This window comes from Aethalodelphis obliquidens, unplaced genomic scaffold, assembly GCF_003676395.1.
Source record: "Aethalodelphis obliquidens isolate GAN/ISIS:26980383/991018 unplaced genomic scaffold, ASM367639v1 scaffold14, whole genome shotgun sequence".
Lineage (NCBI taxonomy): Eukaryota > Metazoa > Chordata > Mammalia > Artiodactyla > Delphinidae > Aethalodelphis > Aethalodelphis obliquidens.
The window spans coordinates 4,932,593-4,959,387 of NW_020837958.1; the positions used below are offsets into that span (position 1 = coordinate 4,932,593).

The 26,795-nt window shown below is 58.2% G+C and overlaps 2 protein-coding genes across 8 annotated transcripts in view; one reads left to right on the forward strand and one right to left on the reverse strand.

Annotated features, from left to right (window-relative positions):
* The first annotated feature begins 239 nt into the window (after nt 1-239).
* TP53I11 (tumor protein p53 inducible protein 11) overlaps nt 240-26,795 on the forward strand; it is a 27,642-nt gene continuing 1,086 nt past the window's right edge. Inside the window, exons 1-8 of one of the 3 annotated variants that reach the window (XM_027114930.1) lie at nt 240-368; nt 12,830-12,897; nt 13,700-13,859; nt 14,477-14,535; nt 14,731-14,779; nt 15,020-15,116; nt 16,121-16,222; nt 16,660-18,892. In XM_027114930.1, coding sequence (XP_026970731.1) covers nt 13,731-13,859; nt 14,477-14,535; nt 14,731-14,779; nt 15,020-15,116; nt 16,121-16,222; nt 16,660-16,793 — 570 coding nt within the window. In that variant the 5' untranslated portion in view covers nt 240-368; nt 12,830-12,897; nt 13,700-13,730 and the 3' untranslated portion in view covers nt 16,794-18,892. Of the gene's footprint in view, nt 369-1,609; nt 1,724-12,829; nt 12,898-13,699; nt 13,860-14,476; nt 14,536-14,730; nt 14,780-15,019; nt 15,117-16,120; nt 16,223-16,659; nt 18,893-26,795 lie in introns of those variants that run through there. The other 2 variants (XM_027114929.1, XM_027114931.1) reach the window with 2 other exon arrangements.
* The window catches only part of TSPAN18 (tetraspanin 18), a 185,648-nt gene continuing 177,957 nt past the window's right edge, over nt 19,105-26,795 (reverse strand). For 4 of the 5 annotated variants that reach the window (XM_027114925.1, XM_027114924.1, XM_027114923.1 and 1 more), the window contains 2 exons: nt 23,963-24,046; nt 19,105-20,878 (listed from right to left, as the gene is read on the reverse strand). In XM_027114925.1, coding sequence (XP_026970726.1) covers nt 20,666-20,878; nt 23,963-24,046 — 297 coding nt within the window. In that variant the 3' untranslated portion in view covers nt 19,105-20,665. Of the gene's footprint in view, nt 21,983-23,962; nt 24,047-26,795 lie in introns of all 5 variants that reach the window. The other variant, XM_027114927.1, reaches the window with a different exon arrangement.

Consider the following 26,795-nt stretch of genomic DNA (forward strand, 5'->3'; position numbering starts at 1 on the left):
TTACCTTGGTAATCAGACAGCTAACCGTCACCGGGTGCTTACTATGAGCCAGGCACTTCCTGTTTACTTCTGTGTAAAGGGCATAGCCTCTCCTGCCCAGTCACAGCTTCGGGGAGGGCAATGGGAGCCTGCTTGGCACGCCAGCCCTGAGCACCTGGTACAGTCAGCGCCCAATAAGCGTGAACTGCTGCCATTTAAATCTCCACAACCACAGGTGCTCCTACTATTGGTTGCCCCCAGTTTGTACACCGAGAAAACCAGACACCTAGAGGTTGTTACTTGCCCATGGCCACACAGTGTCCAAAAGGCTGAGCCAGGATTTGGACCTGGGCAGTCTGCTTCCAGAGCCTGCTTGATCAACTCTTAAGGTACGGGTAGAAGCCTGGGGAACCACTCACCTTTCTCTGCCCCCTTTGCTTATCTTGTGAAATGGAGCTTGTCGTCAACCTCGCCTTCCTCTTTCCTCCAGCCCCCTCCCATTGTGACCATCCGCCAAGATAAAGAGATGCAGGTGTTCTTTTCTAGGAAGGAGGTTGGTGGGAGTTGGGGTGGGGAAACACATTACTAGTCACAAAGGATTGAAATGAGCTCAGAATCTTGTGGGGGGGGGGGGGAATTGCTGTAGGAATCTAGTTGTTTTAGGCTGAAAGGCTCCCAGAGAGCCTCCAGGACCCCCAAACTCCATTCTTAACCCCCTTGCCCTCCACAGGATGTGCGGACACAAAAGGTCTTGCCACTGTGCCTCCTCCCGCCCCCACGTGCCAAGGAGCCCCAGCTAAGATCTTTGTGCCTTGACAGTGCAAATTTGTAGCAACTTAGCTGAGGCTGGATTTTAGGATGGAGGATGAAGGTGTGCGCGTGTGTGTGTGTGTGTGTGTGTGTGGCGGGGGTGGGGTGTTGATGGTGTCATGTTACTTGACAAAGTCACACCAAGCAAGGGAGGACTAGAAACGGTGAGCCTAGGTTGGAAGCCAGAAGACTAAATGAAAGCAAACATTAACAACCACCGTCTGTAAAATGGGATCAATCATCCCGGCCTCATATAGGTAGTTGTGAGAATCACGAGTTAACACTTGTAATTCCTTCAGCACACGGTGCCTGGCACGGAGCGGGCGCTCAGCAGACGGGGACCATTGCTGTGTAACTGTGTTATTACACACTTGGGTATCTACCAGCCAAAGCATTCCTTTCCGTTTTAGACACTGGCCTAGGCCCCAGGCGATACCCCAGGGATATTTAAGACAAGGTGTCTTGCCAACCTACGAGGGTGTTGATAGTCTCACGAAAGGGGCGCAGTCTGGAGAATTTGCCACGAAAGTCTCCCTGGGCGGCGCGGGCCCTCTGTTCGGATTCCCAACCGCCTTCCCCCCGGGCGTGAGCGCGCCCCCAGCAGGAGATCTCCGGGAAAGCCTCGGCTGGGGAGCCCGGGAGCCCAGTTCCCCCAACCCTTCTCTCCCGCCCGCCCCGGCGGCCACCCTCGGGGGCTAGGCAGCGCGGCGCGTGGGAGGGGACGGCGCGCCATTGGCTTGTGCACGGAACTGAGAGGAGGGACCAGCTCGGGCCGCCAGACTCGGGCAAAGCCCCGCCGCGCTGGGCGCCGCGCGTAGTCCAGCCGGCCCTGCCCTGCCCGGCGCGGGCGGCGCGATGTGAGTCGACCGAGGGCCCGAGAGTCCCCCTGGCACGCCAGCTCCGCGCAGCGCCGGCGCCAGCAGGCGCTAGGAACGTAAGTTCTGCTCCCCGCCGCCGCTTCGGAGCCTAGCACTTTCCCTTCCCGCCGCCAGCTGGCCGGTGCCTGCGCAGCGCAGCCCATTGGGGCTCCTGCGGTCGCAGGGACCGCCGAGGACAGAGAGGACCCCGTGCGCGCGAGCCGGGCGCCCCAGCACCTCTTGGCGCCGGAGGGTTCTGCCGGGACTCCAGGGATTCCCCCCTCCGCGGTTCTCCCGGGCGCCGTCCCGCAGTCCCTTCAGGTCCTCTCCTTCGCGCTCTCCGCTTGCTCCCTTTCCTCTTGACTCGGTTTCTCTCTCTCCCTCGGCTTCCTCCCTCCGCCGTCTCCTCCCTCTACGACGGTTTATTCCGCCCTCCGCCTCCGCCTCTTGGGCTCGCGCTCTCCGCTTCGGAGCGAGGGAGAAACCGAGCGGAAAGCATTTTCTCCCTCCCTGGGGTCTGACTCGGTCCCCGCGCTCGGTTCTCTGTCCCCTCCCCCCTCCATCCCTGTCTCCGTCCTCCCTCCATTGTTCCCGGGTCTGGGGTGTGTGCGGCACAAACTTGCGAGTCCCCTTCCTCGCCCCCTGCTGGGTCGAGGTTGGAGGTGGCGGGGTTCCCGCTGCCCATGAGTCTGGCCCGACCTTCTGGTTCGGGGGGCCGTGGGGGCTGGAGTGCTGGGCCAGAGCACCGGAGGCGTCCGACAGCCAGGAGCTCCCGCCTGGAGCCCCCAGCCCTCTATGAAAGTGGGTGGGTATCTGGAGCTGGGAGATAAAGGACACATTGGAGGGGGGAGGAGCAAGGCCGGGAGACCCCAGTCTCCAGGGGTGGGGGGAGCAGAATCGGAAGCCGAGCCTAAGCCCCAGTTGTTGGGAGGAGGTTAGGGGAAGGACAGGTGGAGACCGACGCTCCCCACTCTCTCCCAAGTCGCGCGCTCGGCGGACGGGCTCAGCGGACGGGGGCAGCGTGGTCCCACTGTCCTGGCGCTGAATAGCCTGGGACTGCCCGCCTCGGGCGGTATGCTCGTACCCACTCCGGGGGTCCGTAGGGGAACCGCCAGGCCGCCTCGCCCACCCGCGACGCCCCTATCACGGTTGGGCACTAGCTCGGCGTCCTCTCGCTCCGCCCTCCCCCGCCCCTACCCCGTCCCGGGCTCCCGCCGCCTCCTCGAGGCCCCGGAGGGAGCGGATTTCTACGCGGGAGTGAAGGCGGCGGGGGCGGGAGCCGGGTGGAGGGTGGAGGCCTTGAACCCCGAGGCGTCTCTGTAGCCCAGAGCCCAGCGTCGACGGCCGAGGCCGCCTCGCCGCCCCGCACTTCCTGGTTGATTTCCTTCAGACAAACTTTTCCCGGTGGGGCTGCCCTGCGGGTAGAAGGCACCGGGGCTGCAGGGATGCCCACCCCAACTGAGAGGCCTCTTGGACCTCCAGTCTTGGTGGTCTGTGGAGAGGGAGCCGACGCCCTCTCTTCCTCCGGCTCGCAGTGCCAGGGACATAGGGATGGGGGAGGGGGTGGGGAGGGAGGTGAGAGGGTTGTTGGAGAGCCAGGGGGAGGCAGAGTCCATTTTTTTAGCCGGGCCTCATACTTAGCCCAGGGGGAGCAAAGATTTTTCTCGTTGGGTTGTTAGTAAATAAGACTACGTATTCTCCAGGCCTCTGTTATCCCATCTGTAAAAGGGGCCCTCTGTCCCCCAAGGTGCCCTCCCGGCCACATTGTCTTGGGAACCAGCCGACCTGACTTCTCCTTTTCTGCCCACATGCTGTCAGCTTAATCTGCCCTAAATTTGGAGTGGAGGGCTGAGGCCCAAAGCCCTCCACCCATGTTTGGCTGTCAGTACCTCCTGGATCCACAGCTCAGGCCCGCCACCCGCACCCCAAGTTCTCCAACCCCACACTCAACTGCCTCCCCTCCCCCAGGATCTTATGGTAGCCCCCTCTGTGTCTGCTGGAGGAAGGGCCTGCCAGTCCAGGGGTTGGGGGTGGGAGGAACAGTGGAATTGACAGTGACCTGTGATATTCACACAGCGCTGAACTGCTCTTTACTTTCTTTCATTTATTGGACAAAATGTTTGTGAGAGCTGGGCCAAAAATGACTTAATGAACAGAGTGCCAGATACAGTTCTAGGCCCTGAGAGACAGCTGTGAACAAAATTAAAAGATTCTTGCCCTTCTGGAGCTGACACAGTAGGGGAGGGGCAAATAACTAATAAAGTAAATAAGCAAATTATATAGTATATTGGGAGGTGAGGGGGAAAAGTTGAGTGTGGGGGGGTGTTGAGGCCAGGGGTGAGGTCGCCATTTTAAGTAGGGTGGTCAGGGAGGTCTCCCTGAGGAGGTGACTTATGAGCTAAAGTTTTGAGGGAGTGAGCTGTGGGGATAGCTTCGGGGACTAAAGATCTGGCAGAGAACAGCCTGTGCAAAGGCCCTGAGGCTGGAATGTGCCCGCTGTATTTGAGGAACTGTAAGGAGCCAGTGTAGCTAGGGTAGAGTGAACGGGTGGGGAAGAGATAGGAGACAAGGCTGGCTGAGAGGGGATAAGCCTCCCCATTTCACAGATGAGGGCAGTGATGCTCAGAGATAGCATAAGTAACCCCAGGGCAAGCTGCCCAGGAGTGGCAGCCGCAGGGTGGGGTGCCTAATGTTCTGACGCCTAGCCCGTAATAATTTTCCCTTCACCCTGCATCTCAACCATTAATTCACAACGATGGTTGTGCCCCTCCGAAGGCCAGGCCTGGCCAAGTGCTGGGGGTATGGAGGGGAGCCACCCAGGCTTAGTACCCCAAGGGGCTCCGTATTCTGCAGGCTGTTGCCAGCCCCCTTCCCAGGTTCCCCTTGCCCACCTGTTGTCAGTACACTCAGGGCAGCATCTTCCTCCTGAGCCAGAGTGACCCTAGTTCTCTCTCTTCCCATTTCCTTCGTGTGGCCACTGCCTTGTAAGCACCCCACTCTGTATCCACATGTGGCTTCTACAAGGGGACCTGTTCTGAAGTTGGTATGGTCAAGGGGGAAACTGAGGCAAAGAAGTTGAATTTCCTTGTCTGAAAATAAGAGCAACATTATTTTTGAGCGTTCACTATAAACAGGAACTGTTTTAGGAGTTTTTTGTGCATCTTCTCATCAGTGGGAGATGGGTGTCATTATTACAACCATTTAACAGATGAGGAAACTGAGGCCCAGAGAGGTAGTATCACTGGCCCAAGGCCATGCAGCTAATAAGTGGTGGAGCCAGGATATCAGCACAGGCCTTTTGAGTCATGCCAGAGCCCCCCAAACCCTGGGGGAGATGGTTAGTTCTGGACTGTGGTTCTGGCCCATCAGGGTACTGGGAAAAGTACAGGGATCCTTCTGCTTGCCTCCCGCAACCCACCCAAAGGGCAAATAACTACTTGCTTATGAAAAAGTTGGCTCAAAATAGTGGGACATCTCTTCACGGAAACTCCCTTCCCGCCCTTCTCTCCTCCTCTCCAAGTTTCTGAGCATCTACAGGGGTGGGGGAGGTGGAAGGAGTGGCAGGGGAGAGGGTTATGGCCACCGCCTTTTCACAAGAGCTCTGGCCCCATGGGATCTGGAAGCACCAGCTGCCTCTGAGGGCCCTGATGTGGTCATTGGGCTGAGGCTGGCCCACTCCTGGTTTGGAAAGGACAGGAATTCTCCATGTGTTCTGCCCTTTGTGAGTGGCAGTAGGGACAGAGAAGCCCCTCTCGGTGACTTCTGTGTGGCAGTGGATGGCCATCCGAGGCCTGGACACCCCCTTGCCCACACAGCAGTTTCAGAGGGTGAGGCCCCCAGGGATGTCCCCTCCTTCTTACCCCTTGTCCTGCCCTACCCTCTCACCCTCTCCAGCACAGCAGGGAATGTTTATTTTTTCTGTCCCTGAGGGCTTGGAGATATTTGTGATGAAAATGTGGGCTTTCCTCTGTCCTTCTGGAAATTAGGCAGCTTCGAAAGAAAGAGAACTGGTAGAGAAATAGCAAAACGTGTGTTTCCAGAGCCGGTGAGAGAGGTGCTAGGACTTGGGGGCGGGGCAGCTTGTGCTGGGGTCTTTGCTGGAGCTGGAGTGCGGCTGGTGAGTGACAAGGTTTGGAAGCCAGATCCGGAATATCACAGCCAGGAGGGGTCCTGGAGACCACACTTCCGTTTTTCAGGCGAGGAAGCTGAGTCCCAGAGCCCGGCCCTGGCTTACCTGTGATGGCAGAATCTGTTGGTGACCTCAGCTGTCTTGTCTCCCAGCCCAGTGACTCAGGGCTCAGCCTTCCAGCTTCAGTCAAACCCTCCATTGCCAGCTCCTGTGTTCCTGGAGTTCTTGGAAATGGGGTGTGGAATCCCTTTCTTGACTACAGAGCTTTGTCACGGGGACTGGTTTGTACGCCAGCAGGATTCGCATCGTGTTCTTCTCCCCCGCCAGTTCTACTCTGTCATCCTTGCCCTTGACACAGAGCCCTGAGCCCGGTGGTGATGCTGGTACAGAGAGAGATGGGTGATGCAGCCCCGCCTTCCACTGGCTCACCGGCGACTTGAGAGACAAGGCTGCCTAAGGCAGCCTGGCCTTTAGAATAATTGCACTCTGCTCTCGAGGGATACACTGCAAGGAAGCCCTGCCACGTGGCAGCCTCTCCTCAGCTTCTTCCCTTAGCCCGTTTACCCTGAGGAAACGCCCACCAGCAAAACCTGCACCCCAGAGGCCACTGTGATAATAATGTCGGTGAAGCAGCTGTGTGACTTTCTAGTTTAGTCCAACCCTGCTGACAACCTAGTAAGTCAGGCATTGTCACCCTGTTTACAGTGAAGAAACGGAGGCTCCAGGAAGTTAATCTGCCCAAAGACACAGGACTAATGATGCAGAACCCAGAGATCTGGATCCTTGAGGTTTGAGAGTCACTCCGCCTGAGGGCCCCGGTGGAGGGTTCTGGGCTGGGCGTTCTTTAGATCGCATCTCGCCCAGGGGGCTGATGGGCTGCCCCAGGAAGGGACCACAGGAAGGATGATGTGGACCCTCCAGCCCCCATGGTCCCCTTGCTGGGTCTCTCCCTACCTCCCCTTCCCTCTGCCCAGGGCCGGGAGGCTCTGTCTCTCACTGCCCCCACTCCTGTGCTGCCTGTCCCAGACCCCATTTCCAGCTATTTTGCACCAACGTGATAACCGAACAATGGGTCTCCTTTGTAGCCCTTCCCAGGTCCTGCTGGAGTCACAGGGCCCTAATCCAAAGGAGGCTGGACCCCAGGGAGGGGTTCAGATGCTGGCAACCTGCCAGGGACTTTCACGGGGAGATGTGATGGGGAAGATGGCTTAGAGCTGAGTCTTTCTGGATGTCGTGTTCACCACACCACACCCCTACCCCACGCACGTGTACGTGTGTGCTCATGCACACGCGTGCACGTACACCAGCTTCTATCTGAATATCCAGTTAGGCACAGTTAGCTTAGTTTGAATTTCAGCTCTGCCACTTACCCCCAAGAGACACATACGTAAGTCCCTTGGGCCTTAGTTTCCTCATCTCTAAAATGGGAGTCATAGTACAGCTGTTCTCATAGAGCTGTGGGGCTTACATGGAATTCCTGGTCTAAAAGTACTGGTCCCCTGCCTCCTTTCCTTGGGAGGATGTTTTGGGGGCATTTCTCCTTACCAGATGGGGAGGGACAGGTATGCTGCCCCTCCAGCAGAGGGTCTTGTTTGCAAAGGTAGTGGCTCTTGGCTCTGACAGTCAACAGCAATGACTCCCCCCTGAAGGAGCCCCCTGGAGGCTCGGCAGCTGGTGGGTGCTCTGGGCCCCAGGCCGCTTCCTCTCCCCCAGCGCCTCTTAAGCCAGCCCTCGTGGTGGCACATTCTCCGTGAAGGGGACAGCTCTGCAGTCCATCTGTTTCTATGGAAACCAGGCTTTCTGGGAAGGCTACAGGGGGGTTGGGAGAGGTCCTACAGGACTGGCATGGGAAAGATGTCTCAGCCCCATCGGATCTGCTGCCAGGGCAGCGCCTGGACAGCCACCCCTTTAATATTGTTAATTACTGTCCTTTGGGGAGTGCATACCAGGGACCAGGCCCCTCCACTGCCTTTTCTCAGTGCGTCTGATCACAACCCTGTGAGCTAAGAAGTCGTCATGTGGTTTCACAAATGAGGAAATGGAGGCTCAGAGAGGTTAAGTAACTTTCCTGAGGTCACAGAGCAATTAAGAGTAAGAGTTGGGGGTTTGAGTCCAAGTTTGCCTCATCATTAAGTATATGCCCGCCCCCGCCCCTCCCCTGACACTTGTAACACTCCTCCTGTCCCCCCATGAGCCCTTCCCTTCCTGGTCCGATCTCGAGGCTCTGCTTGGCCTCTGTGCCATCACGGCCCCTTCTGTCTTGCCGCCGCCGCTAGGAGCTCTTTGGGGATGTTCTTTTCTGGCCTCAGATGAGGAAGGAGGAAGGAGGAAGGGGCTACACGGGGTCAGATCTCGGCTAGCAGGGGGCCTCGAAACCCTTCCCCCAACTTTACTTTGTCCCAAATTTTTGTTGAGCTCCTCCCATGCCTGGAGCTGTCCAGGCCGGGTGAACAAAACCTTCAGTAACCCCTGCCCCGTGGCACTCACCTAGGGATGGCTGCAGCTCTCTGAGGTGGTAGTGGGGTCTCGCCCAACGTTCTCAGCCAACCTCCAGTCATTTCCTGGGCACCCCAGATGCCAGGGAAAACCCCATCTACTCTCCTGGAGTCTTCAGCACCCCCTGACCTGCTTGCGCACGGTCACCTGGCCAGAGGAGGTACCAAATTGGAACCCAGCTCTGCCTGACCACAAAGCTCCTTCCCGGCTCTCCTGTGTCACCAGCTCACGTGTGGCCTGGGGCAGAGCTTGTCCGCTCTGGGCCTCAGCTCTCTGGCCTGTCCAGCGTGTCCAGCGTGTGTGTGGAGCAGAGCCTCCCCTTGGGCCCTGCCAGGTCTAACTGAGTGTGATCCTGAGTGTTGTGGGTAGAGTTAGGGAGACCTGCTTGCCTTGGCCTGACCGTCCCTCATTCGCCTCTGCTGCCGAAGTGCCTCTGTGTCCCAGCGGGGCCAGCGGGGAGGTTCTCGGGTGGGCACGATACCAGCCCTGCCTTCAGATCACTGGGTCTCGGGGAGCCCTGAAATGCCTGGCCCTGAAATGATGATGAGGATGGTCCGGAAGTGGCCCTGGCTGCCACTGAGGGTCCAGAGAGGGGAGGGGCACTGTGCCCTGGGGAGGCTCCCTGGAGGAGGGGGCATGCAAAGACCCTGAGGAACGGGGGGCATCGGGATGGAGGGAGTGGAAGGCAGTGGTTCAGAAGGGAGAACACCTGTTCAAAGGACAGTGATTTCCCAGTTCATTGGGAATTGAGGTCAGAGAGGCTGGCCAGGGGCAGAATGCAGAGGATCGCGAACATGGGGTCTGGGGGCTGCCATCCACATTTTCCCTTCTCCTTACCTGGCAGGGCCTCCCAAGTGAGCATCTAGGAGCAAGGGCAGCCCTCCTCCCAGCCCTTCCCCTAGCCTTGGGCAGCCTGGCACCAGCCTGGTCCCCGGGGAGCCCTGGGGGCCCTTCAGGAGGCACAGGGGCCTGGGAAAGGAAGCATGACGGCTGTAACAGGCAGGCTTTTTCCACTGTGCATGGCAGAGTGAGGAGAGGGAAGGAGAAGGAGTGGGGCCCTGCCTGGGTCCGGGCAGGGCACTCTGCCACAAGGTATCGCCTGTTATATCTCCTCCAGCCCTTCTGCAGAGTGAGCCTTCTCATCAGCCCCATTGCACTGGGGCAGCAACTGAGGCTGGGAGAGCTGCGGTGTCCTACAGAACCAGGATTTGAACCCAGGTCTGGCTGTCCCAAAGCCAGTTCAGCTGGGGTACAAGGAGGGAGTGGGGGAACTGTCCTCTGTCTTCTCTTAGGTTACAATGGGGCCAGTCCTACCTGGAGTGACCTGGAAAGGGAGGAAAGTTCATGGGCAGATCAGAGGGGGTGTGTGGTGTGTCTGGCGGTGGGGTACTTAGGGGCTGCTGTGCGCACACGTGCGTGTGTGTGTGTATGTGAGTGTGTGAGTGTGGCAGCTGCCCGCCTGCCCTCTCCAGGTGGGGTCCAGTCCTGCGGATGAAGGAGCAATGGGACTCAGGGCTCAGAGCACTTAACTCTGTAGGGCCAGGTGCTGGGGACCCTGCTCCCTGGACGTGACGTTTAAGATCCCACTTTCCCTGGGAGGCTGTAGGGCCCTTTGTTGGTGGCGAGCTTGCGGCTGGGCTCTGGGCTCTGTGTACGGCCGCAGTGGGTCCCGCCAGCCCAGGTACCTGATGGCTGTGCCGGAGTGATACCGGAAGTCAAATGGAGCCCAGGACCCTGCCCTGTAGCCCCCCTTCTGTACCAGCCCTGGGCCTGTGGTGCCGAGGGGAGCCCTGTGTCTGTGTTGGTGGGGAGGGACCATCGGGCAGAGGAAGGCAGCCGACCCTCTGGGCAGGGGTCGCTGACACAGCCCAGGCCTGCGGTGCTGTGGCCCGAGTGTCAGCCTTACGCCATGGGATTGAGGTCTGGGGGCTCTGCCCAAGGGGTGGAGACGTTAGGAAATGCTAGTTAGGCCCCTCTCCTGATGCTTCCTGGCCTCCACCCCAGAGCCCCTGCTACATGGGGGACGTGGGGAGGAGGGGGTGTCTGTGTCTAAGTGCCCATCTCAACCAAGCACTTGGTACGGGCCAGGCACTACCTTGCGCCCTTCACGGAGGTCACATCTTATATTCTCACAGCATCCCTGTGAGGGAAGACCCTTTGCTTCCCCAACTATGGATGGGGTGACTGAGGCACAGAGAGTGTAAGTGACCTGCCCACAGGCACACAGCTAAGAAGTGGTGGCCCTGGGATTTGAACTCAGAGAGTGTGGCTTCTGCAGCTAAGCTCTTCTGGCTTTAGCAGTTAGCTGGTACTTTATAAAATACTTGCTGTCCGTTATTTTGTTTCTGCTTTGACCAGGCCTAGGGAAGATGTAAGGATTGTTGTTTCCGTTTCACAGATGAGAAGACGGGCTCAGAGAAGCAACTGGCCCTGATTCGTGCCTGACAGATCAGCTTCCCTGTCCCCACTCAGGCTGCAAGCTACTTAAGGGCAGGGACCCAGTCCCACCAGCCCTACATGGCTCACAGCACATCCTCACTAAATGCAGTCCTTTCATTTAAATGTGTAGGTGCTGTGCTGCGTGCTCTTGACCAAGCTTCTCCTTTTGCCCCTGGATCTCGAGGAGCTGAGAATTACAGCTCCATTTCACAGATGGGGAAAACCGAGGCTCAGAGCAGTGTGACTTGTCCACTAAACATAGGCAGTAAGGGACACAGCAGGACTGAGTCAGGCAGCCTGGCTGGCCTGGGTGAGAAGGGTTAAAACACTATGGAGACCTATATGAAGGGTTAAGTCAAGTCTGATCATACCTGGTGCTGGCGAGGATGGGGGGTAAGGGAACACTCATGCATTGTGGGGAAGCGGAAATGGTTCACTGCTCTGGAATGCAGTCTGGCACTTTCTTCTAGAGTTAAACGTAGATTTACCATATAACTCAATATAATTCCACGCCCAGATATTTACCTTCGAGAAATGAAAACTCATGGTCACACCAAAACCTGCACATGAATGTTTATAGCAGCTCTATTCATAATTGTCAAACTCTGAAACAACTCAGACGTCCTTCAGTGAGTGACAGGGTAAACGAACTGGTACGTTGACGCCAGGTACCGGTACATTGATTCCCACTCTCCTGCCGAGAGGAAGGGAACGTCCATATACACAGCAGCCTGGATGAGTCTCAAAGACATGATGCTGAGTGAAAGAAGCCAGTATCCACGGTTATATACTACATGATTCCATTTATGTAACACATTTGAAAAAACAGAAACAAAACTACAGTGACAGACAACAGATCGGCGGTTGCCTGGGGTTAGGGGTGAGGGGAGGGTCTGACTGGTGATGCAGCTGCCCTGGGTCCTGATTTGGAGGCGGTGGTTGCCTGGATCTATACATGTGCTAAGATTCATATAACTACAGACCCCAAAGAAGGTTCATTTCACTGTATGCAAATTAACAAATAGAAGGCCAGAGCGGAGGCCGGAAGGGGAAGGGTGGCGACCAGCCCGCCTGGGGCTTCCTTCATGGAGGCATGGGTGAGGGGCCAATGGCTTGCTGGCTCCCTGGGGGCAGCCTCCCGCGGGTCCACCTGGCAAGTGGGAGGGACGCCAGGCTGATTATAGCTTCTACCTGGATCCACCAGAAGGTGGTAGCAAGCGGCTGAGGTGTTGTGACAGTGCCCGCCCCCCACCCCCACCCCAGGAGCCTGGTTAAACCCTCGCTGCCCCAGGCGGCTGCCCCGCTGACCAGCATCAGCCATTCATTGAGCTGCCTTCCTGGTCACCACCAGCCGCCGCCTCCCATTCCCCGGGGTGTATATACGTGGGAGAGGAAAGCATAGCTGCCCCTGTTTTACAGGTGAGGAGCTAGGCCAGGGGGCTTAGGAGGGCAGTGGGGCCTGGACGTTACTCACTAAAGACCTCCAGTAATGACCTTGGCCATTATTTCCAAACTCGAGCTGGTATGCTCCCTGCCCAGTTCATCCAGTGTAAAGCCATGTTATCCAAACACCCCACCGTTTGATTCTTTGTTCTGATGTTTATTTGCTGGGTGCTTTATTTTGTTCTAAGACACTGGGTCTTAGTGTCTTAGAGGCTGGAAAACTGGAGGTGACCTGGGGACATTTCTGTGCCCTGCCTCTGGCTGGGGCTGAGAGGGTGAGACTTGCCGGGGGCCACACAAAGACCTGAGTCTGATGCCTGGTTGGGGGGGTCCAGCAAGCCCACCTCAGGTCCCTGGTTGAGGGACAGGCAACTTCTGAGCCTTGTCTGTTATCGGGGGTGGTTTTCCTGCCTTTCTGGAGAGTAGCTGTGGGTGGGAAAGAGGTGCAGGGATATGGGAGGCACCCAGCACTGGTGCAGCACGTGATAGGGTGGGGGTACTACCATTTTTCAACCTGGTCTTCTATCGAGCCTCATTGAACTTGGTTTTCTCATCTGTAGAATGGGTGTAAATAGTACCCATCTTGCAGGGCGGCAAGATCACAGGAGCCCGCTCAGGGCCAGCTTCTGGAAACCTTTACTTCACTGTGGTTTACACTGTTGTCTCCTCCACATAGATTTTGTGCTGACTGAAGGTGAGGACGGCCACTCAACTCACATCAGCGTCTCCACTGCCCGGCACACAGTAGGTGCTCAAGAGCTGGTCTGAGGTGGAGCTGGGGGGAGGCCGGAGGTTGGGGGCCATCAAGGATCGTGGGCAGACCTGGGGGGGGGTGAGGGGAGAGCAGGGAGGGGCAAGGCCCGAACTGCTGCCACAGCCCTGCCAACTCTCCTGGCCATCCCTCCTCTGGCTCAGCTGGGTCCTGGGGTCACCCCCTCCCCTTGTTCTCAGCGCTGGCAGGTTAGAGGGAGGTTGTCTGGGAGGGTGGGTGGGAGGGCTTGCTGGGCAGAGGAATTGTCTGGGCGAAAGCTCAGTGGTGGCCTGGACTCCAGAACTCAGGAGCCCTACCCAGGCTTGGGTAGACCCTTCCCTCTTCTGCCAAGGCTGACCCAGGCCCCAGTTTACCCCCTGCCCCCAGGAACCTTTGGGTACAGTCTATCCAGGCCTGAATGCCTTGTCCTGGGCCTATACCTCCTCCAGGGCTGTCTGTAAGGCTCCCTCCGGCCTGGTTGTCTGGGGTGTGCCACATCCACTTAGGCCAGACGGGCTGGCGGAGCGGGAAGGCCTTAGGACCATCTGCCCTAACGCGTTTTACAGATGAGGAAGCTGAGGCCAGAAGAGGGCAGTGACTTGACCCTTTTAATCACACAGTCGGGTGGTTAGGGAGCCCAGTACTGCACCTGGACCCTCAGATTCCTCCTCCAGTGTCCACCTGCTGCCCCAGGTTGACGGGGAGGCCTCCCCAGGCCCTGGGCTGGGGTCTGGCTGCCCTCTGAGATCTGGAAGCTGGGCAGGACCCGTGGCTGAGGCTGGTGTCTCCCTGCAGCCCTCCTACAGAGGCCGGGCTCCAGGACAAGATGGCAGCCAAGCAGCCCCCACCCCTCATGAAGAAGCACAGCCAGACGGACCTCGTGAGCCGCCTGAAGACCCGGAAGATCCTCGGCGTGGGCGGGGAGGATGACGACGGGGAGGTCCACCGCTCCAAGGTGGGCGGAGCGCGGAGGAGGGGCCTCGAACCGGCCACATGGGGGTCTGCCTCCGAGCACCAATTTGGGGAGGCAGATCTGGCCCACTGTTTGGGGAGAATAGCTGAGACCCGTTGCAGCTGCAGGGAGCCCCCAGATTTAGCTCATATTTTCTAGAAGTCTAATGGATATGTCAGAGGAATAGTAGCAATAATGAAAATGGATCCTTAGAATTAGCTGAGTGCTTATTATTTGCTTCTTATGGCACCAGCTACTTTATAAGCATTATTTACCCTGGGAGATGTAGTGTCAGCTATTAACCCATTTTACAGATGAGGAAACTGAGACTCAGAGAGGTTAAGGACTCTGCCACCAATAAGTGGCAGAGCCAGCCTTCAAGCCCACATCTGGCGGACCTCTGAGCTTTCATCCTCAGCCACTGTATTTTCAGCTTCCCATAAGCCCCGGTGTCAAGAGGAGGAAGAGAGGGTGTGCCTCAGTGTGACCCTCCCAGCCTGGGTGACCCTTTGGCTAAGCAGAGCCACCTGGGCATCCAGGGGCCTCTGGGAGGGGGTGAGTAGGCTGGGCAGGCAGAGCTGCCTTCAGCCTGGTTGCCTCTGACCCCTCTGTGTCCACAGATCAGCCAGGTCTTGGGCAATGAGATGAAGTTTGCTGTTCGGGAGCCTTTGGGCCTCAGGTGAGCATCACGAGTTTGGTGGGGGACAGGGCTAGGGGGCGGGGCTCATCAGCTTGTCCCTGTGTAGTCTTGTCTTTGGTTCCATCCCGTCAAATTCCCTCCCCCAGACCAGCCATCGCTGGGCATCTTGGCTGGAGAGGGAAGGGTTCTGTGGGGCCTGGGGTGGCTCTGACCTTCCTCTCCACGCCTCCCCAGGGTCTGGCAGCTTGTCTCTGCTGTGCTCTTCTCTGGCATCGCCATCATGGTGAGTCCCTGCCTCGCCCCTGGGACCTGGCCCCCTCCCCTGCCCTGGAGCATCCTAGCTCCCATGGTCCGTGGTCCCAACTCCTTGTCACTGGAACCTCAGATCTTCTGTCCTGGTAGGGAGGGGTCGGGGGCAGTCAGTGTCCTGATCCTGGACTGCTACTGGGGAAAGGAAGGAGATGTCCAGGGGAAGTTTCCACAGTGAGCCCCTCACCCTGAGCCTCCCGCCCGCTGTCTGCAGGCCCTCACCTTTCCTGACCAGCTCTATGATGCAGTCTTTGATGGAGTGCAGGTGACCAGCAAGACCCCCATCCGCCTCTACGGCGGCGCCCTCCTCAGTGAGTATTGCTGGGGCAGACTCTGGGGAGGGGATAGGCAGCCGAGGGACCAATAGGGGCCGAGGGAACATGGGGAGCCTTCTTTGTGCAGGGGCTCCCCTTCTCAGAACCCACGCTTCAGCCAACAAGTCTGTCTCTGCTGGGTGTGTGCTGCCATCTTGTGGCCACTGGTAGACTGTCCCCAGGGGATTGGGACTGTCCTCAGCATCATCTGGGACAAAGCACTTATTGAGTGCCTGCTGTGTGTAGTGCACCACCTAGGCATTGGGGTAGAGAAATGAAAGAGGCCCAGGCTCCGCCCTCCAGGGCCTCACAGCCCAGAGGAGGAGGCAGAATCAACACAGTGTCTGTAAAGCCCTCGCCCTTGGACCGCCCACTTGAACCACTTCTGTTTCCTCTCCAGCCTGAGTCACACGCAGCAGTGCCTGTTAGGAAGCTAAATGACAGCATTTAAACCCAGCACTGGGGGTGTCCCTCCTCTTCTCCAAAACATTCTGTGGCTCCCTATTACCCGCAGACTGAAGTCCCAGCTCCTTCCGGTCTCTGATATTCAGGGTCATCTGTGGGGTGCATCCAGCCTTTCTTCCAAACCCCCCTCCCCCACATCCCACGGCGGGCCCCGGACCCCAGCCGCACCTCCTGAGGCCCCCGTTTCAGAAGGCCTCCACGACTTCGCAACACAGTTTCCCCAGCCTTGTGCCAATTGCACTTCTACTTGACCTTCAAGGGCCAGCGCCAGTAGCTCTGGGGTGGGGTTGGGGGGTGGGGACTGGGGCAGCTTCAGGCCCTTCAGCCTCGCAATGGGAGAGCTAGTGTTACGGGTTATGGGTCAGGTTGGATGACGGAGGAGTTTTAATTTGAGCAGTGGGAGTGGGGGCAGGGCATGTCCGGGATCCTGGTTACTTTGTCAAAGGGTGGAGGACCAGGCCCCCTGCCCGTCCCCCAAGGGGGCGGGGGGATCAGGCTACTCTGCCCCCCGCTCCCCTCTTTGTCCCCCACCCCAGGCATCTCCCTGATCATGTGGAATGCTCTCTACACGGCTGAGAAGGTCATCATCCGATGGACCCTGCTCACCGAAGCCTGCTACTTCTCGGTCCAGTTCTTGGGTGAGTCCTGAGGTGGGCAGTGATGGGGAAGCTGATGGGGTACAGGGTGCGGGCAGCTTGGCCCCTGGCCTCCCAACTCGTGCCACTTGTTTTCTGGGAAGCGATGAAAACCTGTGCGAGGGGGAGGGACTCGTGTGGCTGGGTTGACCTGTACACCTGTGCTCACGCAGCTGATAGGTGCCTGTATCCTCCTGCATACACGCCCGTGCACCCACAGTCCACTGCTCACTTGTGGACCCAGCACAGGTGTGATGACACACAACCAGTTCTGCCCACATGATCGCCCCCCATACCTGCTGCGGTTGGCCAGCTGATAGGATGCCCCAGCTCAGGGCGGGGGTCAGTCAGGCAGCCACCCTGGGGCCCATGGCATCCCGTGCTGGGGTAAGGGCTATCCCCACCTCTGACCTGTGTCCCCCCCGGCCTCTCTCCCACAGTGGTCACTGCCACGCTCGCCGAGACGGGCCTCGTGTCCCTGGGGATCCTGCTGCTCCTGGCCAGCCGCCTCCTTTTTGTCGCCATCAGCGTTTACTACTATTACCAAGTCGGCCGAAAACCCAAGAAAGTGTAGCCGCCCGCCGGGCCAGGGGCCCCTCTGGGGCAGGGAGGCCTGGGGACCTCGGTTTCCCTTTGGTTCTGGAAGGCAGGAAGGACCCTGCCCCAGGCAGGCAGGAGTGGCCGCCTTCCTCTCCTCCTGGGCACTCCCCGAACGCTGTGATCTCCTGGGCCCTCAGGTTTGGGGAGGGATGGAGCCTCTGCACCCCATCCTTCCCCCCACACGGTGACACCTCCTGTTCATGGGTGTCTCGGCCTCTGGATCCCCTGGACAGATGCGCGAGGACAGAGCCTGAGTCACAGGCATCCGGCCAAGGCCAGGCTCCTGCCCCTCTGTCACAAGACCCTTCTTTCTTGAGAGGCTGTGGACCGCCTCCTTGCTCTCCCCCAGGCCCCCAGCCAGTCTAGTGCCCAAGCAGCTGAACTTGGCTTCTGCCCATGCCTGGAAAACCTTAGAATTTGACCCTGGGCCCCTTCCCTTCCATGCGGGCGCTCTCCACATGTAGGAGACCCTCTGCCCCCTAAACACACAGCGCAGCTGCGGGCTGGCAGGCAGGGGTCTGCCTTTGACCCCTGGCGCCTCCCCTTCCGCCTTCTGTGAGGTGGGCTGCAGGTGGCAGGGCCTTGTCCTCAGCCACGGCCTCTCCTCGGGCCTCGCTGTTGGCTGCTCTGCCTCCACGCAGCTCCTGAAGGCCCCTCGGTGCCCCCTCTCTCAACTGGCCTGGGTCCAGAGGCTGCCAAGGGCCTCAGCCCCAGGCCGGCCCTGACAGATGGACACCTGGGTAACCCCAGATGGCGGCCACCTGTAAGCGACGGGGTTTGTGGTTGAGGAAGAGAGAGAAGCATGTCTCCATCACTTGGCATGTCCTCCAGGGTCCGAGGTGCACCTGGCTCAGCCCCCTTATCCCCCCTCCCCCCCTCCCCAGGGTGCTGCCCACTGGCCCGGGGTGCCTCTGGGGCCGGCTGGGTAGGACTGGGTGCCCTTCAAGCTCAGCAGGGCAAAAAATAGAAATATTTCAGCAAGCCGCCTCCTCTCATGCCCAGCCCCCATCTGATGCCCTGGAAGAGGCCGGCAGCCGGCTCCCTCAGAGATGAAGACCCCTGCAGGCCCGCAGCCTGTGTGTCCCCCGTGAGGCCTTTACCCGACACCCCCCTTCCCTCCGGCACCCCGGGAGTGGCAGCCCCCGTTTCCTGGGGACAGATGTGGACAGAAGCAGCCCCGGCCCCAGACTTGCTTCCCGTCTTGGAAGAGAGTGTTTAGGGGGCGAGATGGTTGGTCCTTAGGTGCAGCCCAGCTCTGGCTGCTGCGTCCTGGGTCCGGGCCCTGCCCGCGCTGGGCCTCGCTGCCCTCCCTGTGGCCTGCAGCCACACGTCCAGGGACACGGCCTGTGCCCAGCGGAGCACGGCACCGCCGCTGTTAACACAGCCGAGGAGAGAGGCCCAGCGGGTTGGGCGCCCAAGGCTGTGCTGCTGGTAACCGCGGCCGAGCGGAAGGGAGGCTGGACACTAAGGAGGGCCCGTCCTCTCCGGGCCTCCGTCTCTCGGGGCTGAAGTTCATGCCTCTTTGCAGAATCCTGCCCCCAACCGCCGAGCCCCAGGCAGGCCCAGAGCCACGGCAGCCTTTGGGAAGTGGTACTGGCTGGTGGGCAGTGCCCCCAAGCCAAGGCATGTCCTCTGAGCTGACCCATGCTCTTTGAGGCCTGGCTAGCACGCCGCCAAGCGGTGGACGGTCTGTCCTAATGACCGCTGGGCGTGGCGGATAGATTTCCCCCGGGAGGCTAGCAGGGCAGGGGGAAGTCCGGGCGCTGGAGCCGGGCTTTGTGCGGGGCGTCTGCGGGGGCTGAGCCAGCCAAGCTGAGGGAGGGTGGCAGGACCTTGTCCCCGGGGGTGGTAATGCGGGCCTGCTGGGACGATGCTGTCCTGGCTCTGTCCCTCCTAAAGGTTTGGGAGAACCCAGAATGCCCCTTCCCCGGTTCACTTGCCAGCCTCCTGCCTCGGCCCAGCTTCCCCACCCCGCCCCCAAACCAAGGCCACCTTTCCTCACGGTCACTATTTATTCTTCGTTCCTTTCTCTTTTTGTAAGAAACAGTCACAAAAACCAGTGCAAAACCATCAGTGTGGGCGTCCTGCTTTATATTACAAAAACTCCTCTTGATATAGAATATAAAAAAGGGAGGCTCACAGGAAATAAACTTGATAAATTAGCTCTGCTACCTACCGCAAGGAACACTTAGAGTTTTCAAAATAGACTTTCGACATAGGACCCACCGGGGAGGGGAAGAGGGGGCTTCTAGGGAGATGGGGGTGCTGGGCCTCGGCCGGTTTGGGGGATCCTGTCTGGGTCCCTTAGGCATGGAGAGGAGAGAGGGGACAAGGGAGGCTGGGGAGGGGCCCCAGTGCCCAGCCACTAAGCAGGGAAGGTGGCCTTCGGTGCTGGGTGGGGTATGTGACCAAGTGCAAGGTCTCCCCTGGCACCTGGCCTGTTAGCGGGCTCAGGAAGTCTCAGCACAGAGACTTCCTACCCTCCCGCCTCCCAGCAGCCCCCAAATTGCCATCTGCACCTATTAGGGGCTGTGGCCGCTGGCCTTTGCCTTCTCGTGCCCCCGAGAACGGCCGCTGGGAGCCTTGCAGATAGCTCCCAGCCTGCGTTAATGCTACAGAGCAGCGACGCCTGCTTCCCTTTTCCGGCCCCAGAACGTGGTCAGCGGGGGCAGATCAGGGCTCCTTGGCCCCTTTCTGGAGAGCCCTTGGGGATGAGGGTGTTACATCTGCCCTCAAACCCGCCTCCCCCAGGTGTTCCTCCACGACCATCCTTTCTTCTCGGGGGCCCGGAGGGGGTGGTGCCCGATGCCCGGCTCTTCTTACCTTGAAGGCCCCAGATTCTCCTGGGCAGTGGGGACCAGATGGGGCCCTGATGCCTGGGGCGCCCCTGGACCGAAGTCACACAGCTGCCCAATTTGACCCTAAGCCCTGCCTAGCCAGCCGGATTTTTTTTTTTTTTCTTTGTCAACCACACACCAGCCCTCTGCCTCTGCCAGGAAGTTGAAGCCAATTTGTGGGTGGTCTAGAGACCTGCGCTGGGGTGCAAGCTGCACGGCCCCCTGGGTCCTGGGGTTGCCCAGTCACTAGGGAGTTCATAACATCATTTATGGAGTTGCCAGGGCAGACTGACACAGGGACAATCTGGAAAGACCCAGCCCACAATGGGCCAGGACTGGTGAGGACAGCAGGGCGAGTGCAAGGGGGAAGGGGAGAAATAGGGGGAGGGGCAAACCAAATCTTTACAGCAGGCACAGAGCTCAGGCCGCATCTCAGAAGGGGGTAGGTGGCAGAGCAGGGGAGCGCTGGGCTCTAGGCCACTGCTCTGTCTCCCAGTGGCTGGAAAGCTGGAGGGGAGGCTGGAACCTGGCACAGGGCCTTTGAGATAGAATGGGCTCTTCCCAGACCCTGAAGAGGGACAATGAAGAGAGGAGAGCAGGCACCATACTGTCCCTTCCACGCCCATCCCTCAACAAGCTTGAGTTGTTTGGCAGACATCACTAATCAAGATGACACTGTCCTCCCCCACTGAGCCCAGGCCAAGCCTCCGATTCTCCGCACAGCCTCTGGCAGCCACTCCTGATTGATCAGGGTCGAGGCATCTTGCAATAGAGTTGCTAACACTGGTCTAGAATTTGAGACCTGCACATGAGGGGCTGATCTGTGGGTGCTGTGCGGGTGTGAGTAAGTCTGTGGGGAAACCTCTCCCTGCCAGATCCTGGAGGAAACACTCAGAAATGTGCTATGGACAGCGAAGGGACAGGAAAACCGTGTCACAGCAGAAATCATGAGGTGCCCTGGGGTTCTTTAGCCTGGAAATAACGGGGCTTGGGGGGACAACGTGTGGCCTTATCGCTTTGGGAAGGAGAGCAAGTGGGATGCCATGGACAGAACCACAGAAAAACAGGAACCTCTTCCGTGTATTGAGCTGATGTTAAAGTCAGAGCAGTCCAAAGAGAAGCCTGTCTTGGGAGGTAGTAAGCTCCCCGTCCTTGGAGGTGTGCAAGAAGAAGGTGGAGAAGTCTTGGCAGGGATCTTGTGGAAGACATCCGAGTGGCAGTTCTGAGTGAGGAGAGGAGAACCAGATGATCTTGGGGGTTCCTTCCAGCCCTGGGGGCCAGGGAATTGGTGGAGTTGGTGGAGGAAAGGAGGGCAGTGTAGAAAACGGGCTGTGGTGTGTGTGCATGTGTGTGTGTTCCTGGGACTTAGAGAAAAGTGTGGGGAGGTGTCAGGGAGAGCAGGGAGGGCAGAGTCCAGAATTTTCTTAGCTGTGGAGGCGGGAAGAGGCAATTCCTGACCAGCTTGCCCGCTCTCTTCTGGGGAAACCAGGATGCAGAGGCCAGGGAGGGGTGTGAGCAGTAGGTCTGCTGGGACCAACAGAGCCTTGGAGGGAGTGACAGGCACCCTGGGGATGGCGGGGTTCTTGTTCAGAACTGTCACGCACGTGCTGTGTGACTGTAGATGAGAAACTGCTCCTCTCTGGGCTTTCCAGATTATTTGCTCCAACAGATGGGGAAGCACGGACCCTACCGGCTGGGCCATCCTTGGATCCAGCATCTGCAGCCCACTCTCGGCCCCAGCCTGAGGCAGGGACAACTCCATCCTCGGAGGACCGGGGACTCCACGTAGGTTCCAAGTCCTCAAGGACATGGTGACCAGATCTCCTCGGCGCCTCTGGGCTTTGCCAACTTCTCCACAATTTTCTTTTGCCTCCTTCTTGCCTAAATCCTTATTACTTCCTTGGCACCAGATCCTGAAGCTGTGAGTTGAGGGCGCAGGTCCCGGGCTGCCAGATCTGGCTGCACCAAGGAGGGGGCCTGGCCCTGGTGTTGCTTTGGTCTCTAGTGCAGGCTGCATCCTGGGTTCAGGTGCCCGGGCCCCCGCGGAGAACCCCATGGCGCCCGTTCCGGAGTCCAGATGGGCTACATCAGTCCATATTCTTGCCTTCATTTTTTTTGTTAAAAAAATAGCTATTTTCCTCTGCCCCATTTCCTAGCCACTCATCATGGCCTCACCTCCTCCCCCGGGGCCAAGAGGGCAGGGGCGAGGGGGAGGGGAGGGCATTGGGTGCTGGGCAGTGGTGGGTGGGGTGAGTCTTCAATCTTCAGGCCACACCCTCTACTGGATGCCCTGGAAGAGGCACATGGCAAAGACCATGGCAAAAAGCTGCAAAGAAAGTAGGAGTTTGCTTGTCAGGCTGGGCTTGCAGCCCTCCAGGGGGCTGACCCTCCCCAACGAGAAGGGGCTGTCTGCTCTGGGACAGGAAGGGGGGTCCCCCATCACTCTTAGAACACTCCTGCTGCTGGCACTCCTGACACTGCCCTGGGGGCAAGCCCCTCTTGCCAGTCAATGGTCCCCTTCATGCCATGTAGTCATGAAAAGAAGGGGGCCTTGGACATGGGTTCAAATCCAGCTCCCTTATTTGCCAGCAGCAAACTTGGGCCAATACTCAGTTCCCTTCTCTGGGCCCGAGTATGTATCAAGAGTCTACCATGTGCCAGGCACGGTTCTAAGTGCTGTCTCAGAAGCATTTTCACAGACCAGGAAGTGAGACACAGGGAGGTCAGGTAACCCACCTAAGGTCACACAGCTACAAATGGAGGATCCAGGAATGGAGTCTAGGTATTCTGAGTCCAGAGACCATGCTCCTAGCCCCTGCAGTCGCCTCCTTCCAACTCACAGGAAGGAGGTGAGATTGAAGTCTAAGGCAATTAACGATGTAATGAGGCCTGTTATATAGTAGATGCTTAATTAGAAGTTACCAGGATTGTTACTAATAGACAAGGAAGATGCAGCCCTTCTCCAAGCTAGGAGCACAATCACTGAACACCTGTCTAAGGGCCCTGGGGTAGTGGGGTGTGTAGAGACCCTGACTCAGAGATGCCCATTTCTTCAGACTGGCTGATGCCCCTGTGCCAGAGCTCTTGCAAAAGGTCCCCGAATCATTCTGCCTGGCACAGAGGCCACAGCTGGGCTTGCAGGCTGGGTGTGAGGGCAGTAGGTCAGGAACTCAGGCATTGCTTAGCGAGCCCCTATTACATGCCAGGCACGTAGTCCCCGGCACCTGCAAGCCCCACCGTGCCCTAGGAGCAGGCTTCTAGCACCATGCTGCAGATAAGGAAACTGTGGCTCGGGCCTCCTGTGCGTGGGGCGAGGCAGAGCTGGAAGGTGAACTCTAGAAGCCCATGTTCTTCCTGCAGGGGACCCACGCCTGCGTTTTCCCGGGGGGTCTGGTACTGATTTGTGTTTCTTGTTCATTGTTTCCTCCTAGGAGAGGACTTGTTCACCTAGAACAGCGCTGGCATACAGTAGGGGCTCAATCTTTGCTTGACGAACGAATGAATGAATGACCCCTCCCTCTCCCCATCCTCAATAGTCTCCACAAAACTGCTCTAAGCAGGGCTGTAGGACACAGTAAGACGCTAAGCAAGGCCATGTTTATGGTGCCAGGTGGGAGGGGGAAAGCTGAGGATAGGGTGGTCTGACTTCATTTCCTGGCTGGCCGAAGACTGGCAGCCCCTTTCTTGAGATGGGCGGGCCTGGGCAAAGCCCTCTGTCCAACCTCCCAGGGCAGCGGGTTTGAGATCCGGGAGAGGGTGGTAGAAGGAAGGGAAGGGGGAAGCTCTGCCCTTTGGCCAAAGCGCCACCTAGTGGTGGCTCCAAGAGTCTGCGGCTGCCTTCCGTTTGAGGGGGCTCAGGGCCCTTCTGTCTTCACCTCTGGGGCTCAACGTGCGCTTGTGAGGTCCTCAAGGCCCTGCAGGCCCTCAACACCCCACAGAGAATGGGCCTGATCTAGAAGCACAGGCTGTAGCCCCTCCCTGAAATCAGCTGCGTTGATCCTTCAGTCAGAGTTCACTCTGGACCGGGGGTAGGGGTGAGGGCAGCGACTCTCAGGGCCTGTCCATGCCCACCGCCCGCAGACTTGCTCAGATGTGTCCAGAGTCCCAGTGTGACTCGCAGGCAGCAGACAGGCACGGCTGGGCTTACCTGCCCATCGTCCCTGCAGTGGGGACCCACTGGGTCCTGGGTTAAGGACCTGGAGACGGAGGCAGGCTGGGGGTGCCGGCCATGGGGGATCTGCCTGAGACCCTGTGCAGGTGTCTGTCTTGCTTCTGAGGAGCCACAGAAGCAGGGGCCTTTACTTACCTCGATGGCCAGCACCCCTATGGCGAGGGCTCCGGCCAGGTAGACGTAAGTTTCGAAGGCGTTGAGGATCACCGTGTAACAGCCCTGGGAGGGAAGGACCAGAGGTAAAGCCACAGCCAGGAAAGAGGGACAGAGGTCAAGGGCCAGCCTCAGGACAGGAGTGTGAAGCCTGGGAACTGGCATGTGGCCCCAAAGCTCAGGCAGCAGCAGGCCGACCCTGTCACACCGCTGCTGGGACAGTTTGGAGGGGAGGAGCGGGGGAGGCAGGAGGCCCATAAGCTCAGCCACTCAGCAGCAAAGCACCAGAGACCCTCCTGCCCTCCAGTCCCTAAGGCGGGGCTGAAAACTGCCAGCCTGCCTGCTGCCGAATCAGCCACAGACCCGTTCTTCTTTTTTGGTTGGAATATTGGGAAATTTCCCATAAATAGCTGGGCTCCTTGCTTCTCTCATAAAATCAGAAGATCCAGCGAGGTAAGCCATCATTTCTACGTGGCAGTACTTGGGGACAGGTGCTCCCTGGGGAACCACAGTCGCCACCATCCCCTATTGTCCCACACCCACCCTCTCTACTCCTTCCCATTACCAGCCTGGCAGCTGGATTTTGGTTTGTAGCCTCTGCCCTAAGGAAACACAGCCCATTCTTCAAGACCCAGCACATATCTCACCTCCTCCAGGCAGCCTTCCAGGACCAGCCCAGCTCTCACAGGGCCCCTTCTAAATGGATTGAATTCCTGTGCTATTACTGCTTTCTCAAGCAGTCCTCAGGAGGTACAGACTGAGATAGAGACGGACCCAGTAAGACAGAAAGAAAGAGAGGGATGGCATGCGAGCAAAGCCAGGAGCTGCCAGCACGTGACCTCAGCCCCATCCGACCCTGGGTGCCTCACAGCTTGGTCATCTTCGTGTCCATGCTCCTTCCCCTGGCACCGTGCTGACCAGAGACTGATGCACGGTAGTTGCCTTGAATGAAATGTATTTTTAAAGGAGGAGAATTTTCTTTCATTTATGAGAAGCTGTGTATTCTTTGGGCCCAGCCAGAGGACTTGCAAGGGGAAGAGCCCCCGGGTGTGGGTGGGGATCGTGCCTGGTCCCTGCTGGGTGACTCTGGCTGTTTCTGAGCTCTGTTGAGATTCTTGGGTGATTCTTGGGTGTTCACGCCCATTGTCAATCACCCAGAAGCCCCGCCTCATTGGCCGGAAGTGGAAATGACGCCCCATGAGGCTGTGCCCAGGCAGGTGGACGGCAGGACGTGATCTGGGCAGAGTGGCCAGGTGGAGAGCATGAGACCCTCCTGCTGGAGGCTGATGGGGGCTGGGCAGGGAAGGCTCCCACAGGTCCCCCCTTTGAACACTCAGCAGCAAATAGGATGTACCCAGATAAACAGATCCCTCCAGCATGATGTCCTGGATCCACAGTGCTCTTGGGGCTGACGGTGTGTCAGAATCATCTGGGAGGTGGTTAACAATGCAGATGCCAAGGCCTCACCCCCAAGACTCTGGATCAGGGGTTCTGGTGTGAAGCCCAGGAACCTACGTCGTGAGCAGATGCCCCAGGTGATTTCTAATGCCTTTGCCATGGCCGGGCTTTGAGACACCACAGTCCCGGCAAGGACAGCAAGGAAAGAAGGTCTTAGCTGAACTCGGGCCTTATCTCAGCAGTGCCACTGGGAGCCCAGCTAAGGGCTGTGTGATCGGAGCCCTAAGGGCGCCCTCCCACAGGCCAGCTGGTCAGGAGCCCAGAGTGGCTGGAGGCAACTTCAGAGCTGGCAGGGAAGCCCCATCCGCCTGGCCAGGCCAGGGCCATCCTCGATCCGCCTGCAGAGCCGTATCAGGGCAGAACTCAAACTGCCAACCCCCTTGGTCTGTTTAACTCTTTTTGAGGCATCAGAACCCCAACACGTAGAGCCATGGCAGCAGAAAGCTGGCCTGCTCTGGAGGGAAGGGAAGGGAGACAGGGAGGAGCCTGGGAGGGATGCTTCCGGCCTCCCGTCATCCCCTCTGGCTGCCACCTGCCTCCCGGGGCCGACGAGAGCACCCACTGCTGCACACCACCCCTCTACCCCGACACTGGCTTTGTCGAGCAGTCTGGGGGCCTTCCAGACGAGAAGCACCAATGACCCGGGGAGAAGTGGTGGTTACACCAGCCGCTTGCTTACTGGGCAAACTGATAGGCGTCCCTCGTTTTACTGCATTTCATGGATATCGTGTTTTTTTAGAAATTGAAGGCTTGTGGCAACCCTGCGTTAAGCACGTTGTTGGCGCCATTTTTCCAACAGCATTTGCTCACTTCGTGTCTCTGTGTCACCTTTTGGTAATTCTCGCAGTATTTCAAACTTTTTCATTATTATTAGATGTGTTACAGGAATCTGTGATCAGTGATCTTTGACGTTACTACTGCCTCTCGCTGATGCCTCAGATGATGGTGAGCATTATTTTTTTAGCAATAAAGCATTTTAAAATTACAGTATGCACACTGTCTTTTTAGACAGAAGGCTATTGCACACTTAATAAAGTGTAGTGTAAACATAACTTTTATAGGCACTGGGAAACCAAAAAATCCGTGTCCCTCTCTTTATCACGGTGGTCTGCAATGGAACCCGCAGAATCTCTGAGGTGGGCCTGTACTTACTTTTCCTAGGCCTCACTTGCCCCATCCAGAAACTGGGGCTATGTAGGCTGACTACTTCATAGGATTGTGTGAGGACAAAATGAGATGCTGCAGACAAAGCACGTTGAACAGCGTTGGCAGGGAGCCAGCCCTCGGTCCCGTTAGGACCGTGCTGTCTCTCTCTGTGCCCCCCGGTGGTGGGAAATGTCTGAGTGCAGAGTTGGGT